This window comes from Oncorhynchus masou, chromosome 16, assembly GCF_036934945.1.
Source record: "Oncorhynchus masou masou isolate Uvic2021 chromosome 16, UVic_Omas_1.1, whole genome shotgun sequence".
NCBI lineage: Eukaryota > Metazoa > Chordata > Actinopteri > Salmoniformes > Salmonidae > Oncorhynchus > Oncorhynchus masou.
This window is the reverse complement of record NC_088227.1, coordinates 1,373,476-1,387,477: the sequence shown is the minus strand read 5'-3', so window position 1 is coordinate 1,387,477 and position 14,002 is coordinate 1,373,476. Positions and strand designations below refer to the sequence as shown.

The window sequence follows — 14,002 nt, the reverse complement described above, 5'->3', positions numbered from 1 at the left end:
ATTCTCTATGACCAAAAATGTATTCTGGACATCAGAACAACGATCACTCACCTCAATTTGGATGAAGAATTCTACTTCAATGACAGGACATACTGCTCACCTGGGACCAGGCCATTATCCCCGACACTCGGAAGCGGAAAATATGGTAATATAAGGCCGACGTGGGGGCAGCCTGATAAAAACTATGGAGGTGTTCTATTGGCAAATGTACACTTACTGGAGAACGAACTAGACAAGCCCCTTTCCAGACTATCCTATCAACTGGACCTGAAGAACTGTAATATCCTATGCGTCAAGGACAGCAGTTGCGCAATCTCTAATTTTAACCTGTTAAATCTATGGGGGCGGTATTTCATTTTTGGATAAAAAGACGTGCCCGTTTTAAGGGCAATATTTTGTCACAAAAAGATGCTTGACTATGCATATAATTGATAGCTTTGGAAAGAAAACACTCTGACGTTTCCAGAACTGCAAAGATATTTTCTGTGAGTGCCCCAGAACAGAAGATACAGGCAAAACCAAGATGAAACTGCAACCAGGAAATGAGCAGGATTTTTGAGGCTCTGTTTTTCATTGTCTCCTTATATGGCTGTGAATGCGACAGGAATGAGCCTAGCCTATCTATCATTTCCCCAAGATGTCTGCAGCATTGTGACGTATTTGTAGGCATATCATTGGAAGATTGACCATAAGAGACTACATTTGCCAGGTGTCCGCCCGGTGTCCTCCGTCGAAATTGGTGCGTCAGCTTCAACTGCACGTCTTTTTCCAAGCGATTCACCGGAGAAAGGAGACTACCACGAACATATCAATGAAGCGATATGTGAAAAACACATTGAGGATTGATTCTAAACAGCGTTTGCCGTGTTTCAGTCGATATTATGGAGTTAATTTGGAAAACAGTTCGACGTTTTGATGACTGAATTTTCGTTTTTTTTTGGTACCCAAACGTGATGTACAAAATGGAGCGATTTCTCCTACACAAAGAATCTTTCAGGAAAGACTGAACATTTGCTATGTAACTGAGAGTCTCCTCATTGAAAACATCCGAAGTTCTTCAAAGGTAAATTATTTTATTTGAATACTTTTCTGGTTTTTGTGCAAATGTTGCCCGCTAAATGCTATGCTAAATGCTACGCTAAATGCTATGCTAGCTATCACAAATGCTTGTTTTGCTATGGTTCAAAAGCATATTTTGAAAATCTGAGATGACAGTGCTGTTAAGAAAAGGCTAAGCTTGAGAGCTAGCACTTTCATTTCATTTGCGATTTTCATAAATAGTTAACGTTGCTTTATAACTGGATACAGGTTTTTTTCATAGCCAAACGTGAACAAAACGGAGTGATTTGTCCTACACAAATAATATTTTTTTGAAAAACTGAACATTTGCTATCTAACTGAGAGTCTCCTCATTGAAAACATCTGAAGTTCTTCAAAGGTAAATTATTTTATTTGAATGATTTTCTTGTTTTTGTGAAAATGTTGCTGGCTGAATTCTAGGCTTATAGCTATGCTAGCTATCAACACTCTTACACAAATGCTTCTTTAGCTATGGTTGAAAAGTATATTTTGAAAATCTGAGATGACAGTGTTGTTAACAAAAGTCTAAGCTTGAGAGCAAATATATTTATTTCATTTCATTTGCGATTTTCATGAATAGTTGACGTTGCGTTATGCTAATGAGCTTGAGGCTATAAATAGAATCCCGGATCCGGGATTGCTCACATTTACATTTACATTTAAGTCATTTAGCAGACGCTCTTATCCAGAGCGACTTACAAATTGGTGAATTCACCTTCTGACATCCAGTGGAACAGCCACTTTACAATAGTGCATCTAAATCATTAAGGGGAGGGGGGGTGAGAAGGATTACTTATCCTATCCTAGGTATTCCTTGAAGAGGTGGGGTTTCAGGTGTCTCCGGAAGGTGGTGATTGACTCTGCTGTCCTGGCGTCGTGAGGGAGTTTGTTCCACCATTGGGGGCCAGAGCAGCGAACAGTTTTGACTGGGCTGAGCGGGAACTGTACTTCCTCAGTGGTAGGGAGGCGAGCAGGCCAGAGGTGGATGAACGCAGTGCCCTTGTTTGGGTGTAGGGCCTGATCAGAGTCTGGAGGTACTGCGGTGCCGTTCCCCTCACAGCTCCGTAGGCAAGCACCATGGTCTTGTAGCGGATGCGAGCTTCAACTGGAAGCCAGTGGAGAGAGCGGAGGAGCGGGGTGACGTGAGAGAACTTGGGAAGGTTGAACACCAGACGGGCTGCGGCGTTCTGGATGATTTGTAGGGGTTTAATGGCACAGGCAGGGAGCCCAGCCAACAGCGAGTTGCAGTAATCCAGACGGGAGATGACAAGTGCCTGGATTAGGACCTGCGCCGCTTCCTGTGTGAGGCAGGGTCGTACTCTGCGGATGTTGTAGAGCATGAACCTACAGGAACGGGCCACCGCCATGATGTTGGTTGAGAACGACAGGGTGTTGTCCAGGATCACGCCAAGGTTCTTAGCGCTCTGGGAGGAGGACACAATGGAGTTGTCAACCGTGATGGCGAGATCATGGAACGGGCAGTCCTTCCCCGGGAGGAAGAGCAGCTCCGTCTTGCCGAGGTTCAGCTTGAGGTGGTGATCCGTCATCCACACTGATATGTCTGCCAGACATGCAGAGATGCGATTCGCCACCTGGTCATCAGAAGGGGGAAAGGAGAAGATTAATTGTGTGTCGTCTGCATAGCAATGATAGGAGAGACCATGTGAGGTTATGACAGAGCCAAGTGACTTGGTGTATAGCGAGAATAGGAGAGGGCCTAGAACAGAGCCCTGGGGGACACCAGTGGTGAGAGCGCGTGGTGAGGAGACAGATTATCGCCACGCCACCTGGTAGGAGCGACCTGTCAGGTAGGACGCAATCCAAGCGTGGGCCGCGCCGGAGATGCCCAACTCGGAGAGGGTGGAGAGGAGGAACTGATGGTTCACAGTATCGAAGGCAGCCGATAGGTCTAGAAGGATGAGAGCAGAGGAGAGAGAGTTAGCTTTAGCAGTGCGGAGCGCCTCCGTGATACAGAGAAGAGCAGTCTCAGTTAAATGACTAGTCTTGAAACCTGACTGATTTGGATCAAGAAGGTCATTCTGAGAGAGATAGCGGGAGAGCTGGCCAAGGACGGCACGTTCAAGAGTTTTGGAGAGAAAAGAAAGAAGGGATACTGGTCTGTAGTTGTTGACATCGGAGGGATCGAGTGTAGGTTTTTTCAGAAGGGGTGCAACTCTCGCTCTCTTGAAGACGGAAGGGACGTAGCCAGCGGTCAGGGATGAGTTGATGAGCGAGGTGAGGTAAGGGAGAAGGTCTCCGGAAATGGTCTGGAGAAGAGAGGAGGGGATAGGGTCAAGTGGGCAGGTTGTTGGGCGGCCGGCCGTCACAAGAAGCGATGCAAGAAGTTAAGTAAGTATCGAGATTCTGCTTGCCTGTGTTAGAATACCTCCTGATAAGCTGTAGAACATACTATTTTCCAATAAAGTTTATATCTATATTTTTCATAGCTGTATACTGACCACCACAAACCGATGCTGGCAGTGAGACCAGACTCCTAGTGGCTGGTGATTTTAATACAGGAAAACTGAAATTTCAATTCCATTTATCATAATATATGTATTGTGCATGTCTTCTTGTTTTTGTATTTTCGTGCTCCCGCCTTGATTGATGTATCGTGTCACTAACGCCTTCTGCTTTTGTAATGTAGGGCTCCCTCTTATAAGAGACATTTCCCCCTGCTTAAATAATGTAGTTATTTTAGATATTTAACTGTTATCTCTTTCTCCTTTAGTTTTGAGAAGTACATTCCAGGCATGGCATTCCTTTTGGGGTTTTACCAGAAACATGCCACAAATGCCAAACATGAAATTTCTGCATTAGTTGTTGCAGAAACAGCAGGCAGCGTTGCTACGACGATCAAGCTCCCTGATGTGGGTAATACATTAACATTGGTCATAAATCTGTTTTTTATCAATAGTAATCATTTCTAAGACTCACTTTATAAAATGTTATAATGGCTTCTAGAAAAAGATAAGTTTATAAATGCTTTATGAATTGTTATAAATGTTAACCATTTAAATGTAATTGTAATTGTTATCCATTGTAATAAGGGCTACACGATTAATACAATTGTTGCATGCTCAATATCCATATAGTAAGAGTCTGCGATATTTTGAAACACCCCTTCTGTACAAAAAAATAATATTTTGATTTATTTGTTTGTCTTTTGGCCGCTTCCCAGTCCCAATCCCACACAACACAAACCCTACTCGAGCAGATAGTTCCTCGTGCTCGAGATTCACTTTGCATGCATGGACTAAAAAACAGCACACACTCAACACATTTTTCCAAACAAGCTTACAACTTTGCTTCTTAATATAAAATCCACATGTTTTTTTATATTATTACAGTGGCTTGCGAAAGTATTCACCCCCTTGGCCTTTATCCTATTTTGTTACAACCTAGAAAAAAAATGGATTCTTGGGAGAGATTTGTATCATTTGCTTTACACAACAAGCCTACAACTTTGAAGATGCTAAATATTTTTTATTGTGAAACAATTACGATAAAAACAGAACTTGAGCGTGCATAACTATTCACCCCCCCAAAGTCAATACTTTGTAGAGCCACCTTTTGCAGCATTTACAGCTGCAAATCTCTTGGGGTATGTCTAAGCTTGGCACATCTAGCCACTGGGATTTTTGCCCATTCTTCTAGGCAAAACTGCTCCAGCTCCTTCAAGTTGGATGGGTTGCACTGGTGTACAGCAGTCATAAAGTCATACCACAGATTCTCAATTGGATTGAGGTCGGGCTTTGACATGGCCATTCCAAGACATTTAATTTTTATGGCTTGGGGGCAGTATTTCGACATCTGGATGAGAAGCATGCCCAAAGTAAACTAACTGTAACTCAGGCACAGAAGCTATGATATGCATATAATTGGTATATTTGGATAGAAAACAGTCTAAGGTTTCTGTTAAAGTAATGTCTGTGAGTATAAAATAACTGATATGGCAGGCGAAAACCTGAGGTAAATCCATCCAGGAAGTGGGATTTTTTATCTAATGGGATGTGACCCAGATTGCAGTTCCTATGGCTTCCACTAATGTCTTTAGACATTGTTTCAGGGTTGTTGTGTTTTTAAATGAAGAAGAATGAGAGCTGGTTAGTGAACTGAGTCAGTGGACTGAGGAAGAATGCAGAGTTGGTTTGTGCAGGTGACTGAGTAAGCACCCTTCGTTGTTTTTCCTTTCTATTGAATACACTATTGCCCGGTTGAAATATTATCGATTATTTAGACAATTGACAACCTGAGGATTAATTATAAACATCGTTTGACATGTGTCGACGAACTTTACCGGTACTATTAGGATGTATTTGTCTGCATGTTTTGACTGGCTTTGAGCCAGTGGATTACTGAATAAAACGTGCAACAAAACTGAATTTTTGGGACATAAAGATGGACTTTATTGAACAAAACAAACATTTGTGTAGCTGGGACTCTTGTGACTGCAACCATGTGAAGAACTTCAAAGGTAAGTGATTAATTTTTTTGCCATTTCTGACTTTTGTAATTCCTTAACGTGGTTGTAAAATGTTTGTATGCTTTTGTATGCGGTGCGCTGTCCTCAGATAATCACATGGTATGCTTTCGCATTAATGCCTTTTTGAAATCTGATAAAGCGGCTGGATTAACAAGAAGTTCATCTTTAAGCCGGTGTATAACACTTGTGTTTTTTTTATGAATGTTTATGACTAGTTCTGTATTTTGAATTTGGAGCTCTGCAATTTCACCGGATGTTGTTGAGGTGGGTCGGATGTTGTTGAGTGTTGCTTTAGCAGTATGCTTAGGATCATTGTATTGCTGGAAGGTGAACCTCCCTCGCCGTTTCAAATCTCTTGAAGACTGAAACATGGTTCCCTCAAGAATTTCCCTGAATTTAGCTCCATCCATCATTCCTTCAATTCTGACTAGTGTCCCTGCCGATGAAAATCATCCCCACAGCATGATGCTGCCACAACCATGGGATGGTTTTTGTGGGGTGATGAGATGTTGGGTGTGCGCCGGACATAGCCAGCAGAATACCAGACATTTACACGCAGCATACCACCCTGCATAGCACTGCTGGTTTGCTTTTGAAGCTAAGCAGGGTTGGTCTTGGTCAGTCCCTGGATGGGAGACCAGAAGCTGCTGGAAGTGGTGTTGGAGGGCCAGGAGGAGGCACTCTTTCCTCTGGTTTAAAAACAAATATCCCAATCCCACAGGGCAGTGATTGGGGACACTACCTGTGTAGGGTGCCGTCTTTTGGATAGGATGTTAAACGGGTGTCCTGACTTTCTGAGGTCATTAAAGATTCCATGGCACTTATCGTAAGAGTAGGGTGTTAACCCTGGTGTCCTGGCTAAATTCCCAATCTGGCCTTCAAACCATCACAGTCACCTAATAATTCCCCTGTCACACCCTGTCCTTAATATTTTGTGTTTTCTTTATTATTTTGGTCAGGCCAGGGTGTGACATGGGTGATTTATGTGTCTTGTCTTGTCTAGGGGTTTATTAGATTTATGGGGTTGTGTTTAGTAGAGTTGTCTAGGAAAGTATATGGTTGCCTAGAGTGGTTCTCAGTCAGAGGCAGGTGTTTATCGCTGTCTCTGATTGGGAACCATATTTAGGCAGCCATATTCTTTGGGCTTTTCGTGGGTGATTGTTCCCTGTGTTTGTTGCACCAGATAGGGCTGTTTCGGTTTTTTCATGTTTCTTGTTTTGTATATTGTTCTATTTTCATCTCTCATTAAAGATATCTGTATAAAGATAACCACGCTGCGTTTTGGTCCTCCTCTCTTTCACCAGAAGAAAACCATAACACCCCCGTTTACAATTGGCTCATTCATCCCCCCGCCTCTCCCCTGTAACTATTCCCCAGGTTGTTGCTGCAAATGAGAACGTGTTCTCAGTCAACTTACCTGGTAAAATAAAGGATATAAAAATTGCATTTTTCCTTGATGGCCAAAAAGCTAAATTTGAGTCTCATCTGACCAGAGTACCTTCTTTCATATGTTTTTGAAGTCTCCCACATGCCTTTAGGTGAACACCAAACATGTTTGCTTATTTTTTTCTTTAATAACCTGTTTGGGCTAGGGGGCAGTATTTTGGGTTATACATCAGTTAAAAGCTTAAATTTTTTTTCATCCAACTGCTTTGTCCAATTTACAATAGGCTTTACAGCAAAAGCATGCCATGCAATTGTTTGAGGACGGCGCCCCACATCAAAATATTTTTCAACCAGCACAGGCTTCATAAAATCAGGGAGGAGCATTTTCACTTTTGGATAAATAACGTGCCCAATTTCAACTTCCTGCTACTCATGCCAAGAATATAAGATATGCATATTATTAGTAGATTTGGATAGAACACACTCTGAAGTTTCTAAAACTGTTTGAATCATGTCTGTGAGTATAACAAAACTTATGTAGCAGGCAAAACCAAAAGAACTAACCATTCAGAATAAAAAGAAATTGAGGTCTTTGTCTGTTCAGTGAATTCTCATTGGGAAAAGATATTTCTTAGGCACTTCCTACCGCTTCCACTGGATGTCACCAGTCTTTCGAATTTGGATGAGGTTATTCATTTGTGCAATGAAGAAGTACGGCCGTCTACGAAATGGGTAACACTGTTGAGAGTTGCGAAAGACTTGAAAAGTAGCGTTGGTTTGATGTGTTCCTGTATTGAACACAGATAGTCCCGTCTTCAATTTGATCGATTATTAACGTTTAAAAATATCTAAGGTTGTATTACAAAAGCAGTTTGAAATGTTTTGGCAAAGTTTACAGGTAACTTTTGAGATATTTTGTAGAACGTTGCGTAAATTGGAAGCTGTTTTTTTTGGATCAAACGCGCCAAATAAACTGACATTTTGGATATATATATGGACGGAATTAATCGAACAAAGGGACAAATTGTGATGTTTATGGGACATATTGGAGTGCCAACAAAAGAAGCTCGTCAAAAGGCATGATTTATATTTTATTTCTGCGTTTTGTGTAGCGCCTGCAGGGTTGAAATATGCTACACTCTTTGTTCACTGTTGTGCTATCATCAGATAATGGCTTCTTATGCTTTCGCCGAAAAGCCTTTTTACAATCTGACATGTTGCCTGGATTCACAACAAGTGTAGCTTTAACCTCTTGAACCTCTGGGGGCAGTATTTCATTTGTGGATGAAAAACGTTCCCGTTTTAAACAAGATATTTTGTCACAAAAAGATGCTCGACTATGCATATAATTGACAGCTTTGGAAAGAAAACACTCTGACGTTTCCAAAACTGCAAAGATATCATCTGTGAGTGCCACAGAACTGATGCTACAGGCGAAACCAAGATGAAATTTCAAACAGGAAATGCCCCAGATTTTGAATGCGCTGTGTTCCAATGTCTCCTTATATGGCTGTGAATGCGCAAGGAATGAGCCTACACTTTCTGTTGTTTCCCCAAGGTGTCTGCAGCATTGTGACGTATTTGTAGGCATATCATTGGAAGATTGACCATAAAGACTACATTTACCAGGTGTCCGCCTGGTGTCCTCCGTCAAAATTATTGCGTAATCTCCAGCTGCATGCACGTTTCCAGTTGGTTCAGAAGAGAAAGGCAACTGCCACGAATGATTTATCATCGAATAGATATGTGAAAATCACCTTGAGGATTGATTCTAAATAACGTTTGCCATGTTTCTGTCGATATTATGGAGTTCATTTTGAAAAAAGTTTGCCGTTGTAATGACTGAGTTTTCGGGGTTTTTTCTTAGCCAAACGTGATGAACAAAACGGAGCGATTTCTCCTACACAAATAATATTTTTGGAAAAACTGAACATTTGCTATCTAACTGAGTCTCCTCATTGAACACATCCAAAGTTCTTCAAAGGTAAATGATTTTATTTGAATGCTTTTCTTGTTTTTGTGAAAATGTTGCCTGCTGAATGCTAGGCTTAATGCTATGCTAGCTATCAATACTCTTACACAAATGCTTGTGTAGCTATGGTTGAAAAGCATATTTTGAAAATCTAAGATGGCAGTGTTGTTAACAAAAGGCTAAGCATGTGAGCCAATATATTTGTTTCATTTCATTTGCCATTTTCAAAAATAGTTAACGTTGCGTTATGGTAATGAGCTTGAGGCTATAATTACGCTACCAGATACAGGATTGCTCGTCGCAAGAGGTTAATTTAGTATCTTACATGTGTGATTTAATGAAAGTTAAGATTTTTTATATAATTTCATTTGAATTAGCCGCGCTGCATTTTCCCTGGCTTTGGCCAAGTGGGACGCTAGCGTCCCCTATCCTAGAGAGGTTATTAACCAACTCTGAGTCCCAGTACCAAAACTCAATGTGTCTTTGTTTGGGAAGAAACAGGCCTGAAACCTTGAACAAAGACTGTTGACATCTAGTGGATGCCATAGGAATTGCATTCTGGGAGCTGGAATTGCATATGCCCCATAGCCTTCCATTGTAAAAGCATGGGCTATCAAAAAGAGAATTTTCCGGTTGGTTTTTCTTTGGATTTTCTCCTACCATATCAATTGTGTTATATACAGGCCAGTACCAGCGGTGGAGTATATCAGCATTGTTAGTTCAACAGCTTGTTTTTAACCAGAGAGAAAAAGGCTATATTCTACAATAATTGGTGAATGTACCATTTCAATTTGTTCCTACTCTGTCCCAACCATCTCCTCCCTTACTTCGGCTGTCATGCCAAAGAAAACGGAATTCCAAGTGCTCGCTGTATTGCAACAATGCAAGTAGAATGATCAATCAATCAAATATATTAATAAAGCAATTCTTACATCAGTTTGTCACAAAGTGCTGTACTGAAACCAAGCCTAAAACCCCAAACAGCAAGCAATGCAGGTGGAGAATCACGGTGCCTTGGAAAAACTCCCAAGAAAGGCCGGAACCTAGGAAGAAACTTAGAGAGGAACGAGGCTATGAAGGGTGACCAGTCCTCTTCTGGCTGTGCCGGGTGGAGATTATAGCAGAACATGGCAAAGATGTTCAAATGTTCATAGATGACCAGCAGGGTCAAATAATAATAATAACAGTGGTTGTAGAGGGTACAACAGGTCAGCACCTCAGGAGTAAATTTCAGTTGGCTTTTCATATCCTATCATTCAGAGTATCTTTACTGACGTCTTTAGAGAGTTGAAAACAGCAGGTCTAGGACAAGGTAGCACGTCCGGTGAAAAGGTCAGGGTTCCATAGCAGCAGGCAGAACAGTTAAAACTGGAGCAGCAGCACGACCAGGTGGACTGGGGACAGCAAGGAGTCATCAAGCCAGGTAGTCCTGAGGCATGATCCTAGGGCGCAGGTCCTCCGAGAGTGAGGTGAGAGAGAGAGAGAGAAAGAAAGAGAAAAAAAGAGAGTATACTTAAATTCACACAGGACACTGGATAAGACAGGATAAATACTCCAGATATAACAGACTGTCCCTAGCCCCCGAGACAAACTATTGCAGCACAAATATTGGAGGCTGAGACAGGAAGGGTTGGGAGACACTGTGGCCCTGTCCGACGATACCCCCGGACAGGACCAAACAGGCAGATAGAACCCCACCCACTTTGCCAAAGCACAGCCCCCACACCACTAGAGGGATAATTTCAACCACCAACTTACTATCCTGAGACAAGGCTGAGTATAGCCCACGAAGATCTCCCACACGGCCCGACCCCAAGGGGGGACGGCAACCCATACAGGAAGATCACGTCAGTGACTCAACCCACTCAAGTGACGCATCCCTCCTTGGGATGGCATGGGAAGAGCACCAGTAAGCCAGTGACTCAGCCCCTGTAACAGTGTTTGAGGCAGAGAATCCCAATGGAGAGATGGGAACAGGTCAGGCAGAGACAGCAAAGGATCTCTACAGGAGATAGCCCTGCCTCCAGCTGTTTGTTTATAAATTCTAGGGACAGTAAGGAGGCCTGCGTCTTGTGACTGTAGTGTACATGTAGGTATGTACAGCAGGACCAAAATCATAAAGATAGGTAGGAGCAAGCCCATGTAATGCTTGTGGGTTAGCAGTAAAACCTTGAAATCAGCCCTAACCTGAAGTTAATTTAGTTCTTTATCCGGGTAGCTGGAAAGTAGAGCATTGCAGTAGTCTAACCTAGAATTGACAAAACCTTGGATTAATTTTTCAGCATAATTTTTGGACAAAAATATTTTTATTTTTGCAATGTTACATAGATGGAAAAAGCTGTCCTTGAAACAGTCTTGATATGTTAGTCAAAAGAGAGATTAGGGTCCAGAGAAACGCTGAGGTCCTTCACAGCTTTATTTGAGAGAACTGTAGAACCATCAAGATTAATTGTCAGATTCAACAGAAGATCTTTGTTTCTTGGGACCTAGAATTAGCATCTCTGTTTTGTCCGAGTTTCAAAGTAGAAGATTTGCCGCCATCCACTTCCTTATGTCTGAAACACAGGCTTCCAGGGAGGTCAATTTTTGGGCTTCACCATGATCATTACAATGATCATCCATTTCTATGATTCCAAAAGTTTACTGAAGTGTTTTGATCTACACTGAACAAAAATATAGACACAACATGTAAAGTAAAATAAAAGATCCAAGATTGTTCTATATGCACAAAAAGCATATTTCTCTCAAATTTGTTTACATCCCTGTTAGTGAGCATTTCTCCTTGGCCAAGATAATAAATCCACCTGACAAGTGTGGCATGTCAAGAAGCTAATTAAACAGCATGATCATTACACAGATTAACATTGTGCTGGGTACAAATAAAGGCCACTCTAAAATGTGAAGTTATACCACACAACAAAATGCCACAGATATTTCAAGTTTTGGTCACAGATACCTTAAAAAATTGCCCTCACAATGGGCCTCAGGATCTAGTCACGGTATTTTGGTGGATTCAAATTGCTATCGATAAAATCCAATTGTGTTTGTTGTCCGTAGTTTATGGAGCGTGCAATTGGCATGCTGACTGCAGGAATGTCCCCAGAGCTGTTGCTAGAGAATTTAATGTTAAATTCTCTACCATATACCGCCTCCAACGTTGTTTTAGAGAATTTGGCAGTACATCCAACCGGCCTCACAACCGCAGATAATGTGTATGACATCGTGTGGGTGGGCGGTTTGCTGATGTCTGCCAAATTTTCATTGTGAACAGAGTGCCCCATGGTGGCGGTGGGATTATGGTGTGGGCAGGCATAAACTACAGAAACTATCTGTGATCAACAGATGCATATCTCTATTCCCAGGCAGGCGAAATCAATAGATTCATTAGACGCTAATCTATTTCAATTGACTGATTTCCTCATTTAACCTGTAACTCAGTAAAGTCTTCGGAATTGTTGCGTTAATATTTTTGTTCTGTATATAATCCCAAGTAAAATTGCAATTCGATTTGTTGCCAATATTGTGCTGCCCTAATTGTAAAAAATACATGCTTACTATTTATTAGTATTCTTTATGCATGCTCATGGCCTTTATTATAATGTACTTCAAGCTGTTTTTGGTGCTTTTCTAACAGTATGATTTTGTCATTACATCAGTTGACAGTATATCATCAGGCAATCGCCATTCCAATACAAGTGACCGATTTTGATGACGATCAACAGTTCATGGGAAACTCAACATTGGAGATGCATAAAGAGCTATGAGGTAAATTACAATAATTGTTTTTGGGTTGAAAAAAATGTGTACTGAGCTCAATTTATAAATGTACAGGTGACATTTATATACTTGATATGGATTGTTCTTAATGCCCCATTATTCCCCCGTCTTACTTCATTGGTGTTGTGCTCAAAACATCAGGGGCCTTTGTTTTTAGCATAAAGGTTATGAATCATGTTGATTGTTTTACTAGTCTTACCATTGCCATTGTGGACTGCAGAAGGACAACTAAAGGAACAGAAATCCATGACCATGCAGTGAATCTTTTCATCAGCAATGAGGCAAATGGCATACATTTCTAAAAAGTGAAGATCAGGAGAAGGCAGACCATAAGTCTTATTTGTACAATAAGTGTTTTTGTGTTAAACTTTAATTTGGATATCATATCTGAAATCAATATTTTCAAAAGTCTACCTTTCACTTGAAAGTTTGCCTATTGATGTGAAATAAAATGGTAATCTGCATCATTCAAATTCTTTGAACATTCATTATTTGAAAGAATGTCGGTTTCATGAATATGTAAACATTATATTATATTATTAACAGATATTGTGAATTTGAATCAAAATGAGATCCCAAAATATAACTAGAATATTTGATTCCATTTTATGAAATGACACATATAGAATCGTGTAGTAACCAAAGAAGTGTTAAATAAATCTAAATAGATTTTAGATTTTAGATTCTTCAAAGTAGCCACCCTTTGCCTTGATGACAGCTTTGCACACTCTTGGCATACTCTCAACTAGCTTCATCTGGAGTGCTTTTCCAAAAGTCTTGAAGGAGTTCCCACATATGCTGAACACCTGTTGGCTGCTTTTCCTTCACTCTGCGGGCCAACTCATCCCAAACCATCTCAGGCGCAAACCAGATGGGATGGCGTATCGCCGCAGAATGCTCTTGTAGCCATGCTGGTTAAGTGTGCCCTAAATTCTAAATAAATCACAGACAGTGTCACCAACAAGGCACCCCCACACCATTACACTTCCTCCTCCATGCCTCACGGTGGGAACCACACATGCGGAGAACATCCGTTCACCTACGCTGCATCTCACAAAGACACGGCGGTTCGAATCAAAAATCTCAAATTTGGACACGTCAGACCAAAGAACAGATTTCCACCGGTGTAATGTCCATTGCTCGTGTTTCTTGGCCCAAGCAAGTCTCTTATTTTTATTGGTTTCCTTTAGTAGGGGTTTCTTTGAAGCAATTTAACCATGAAAACCTGAGTCTCCTCCGAATAGTTGATTTTGAGATGTGTCTGTTACTTGAACGCTGTGAATAATTTATTTGGGCTGCCA

At 41.2% G+C, this 14,002-nt stretch overlaps 1 protein-coding gene across 1 annotated transcript in view; it reads left to right on the top strand.

Moving 5' to 3' along the window:
* The window catches only part of vtg3 (vitellogenin 3, phosvitinless), a 43,609-nt gene extending 30,921 nt beyond the window's left edge, over positions 1–12,688 (top strand). Inside the window, exons 27-28 of the mRNA XM_064990365.1 lie at positions 3,812–3,950; positions 12,581–12,688. Of these exons, the coding sequence (XP_064846437.1) occupies positions 3,812–3,950; positions 12,581–12,688 (247 nt within the window). The remainder of the gene's footprint in view (positions 1–3,811; positions 3,951–12,580) is intronic.
* Positions 12,689–14,002: the final 1,314 nt, after the last annotated feature.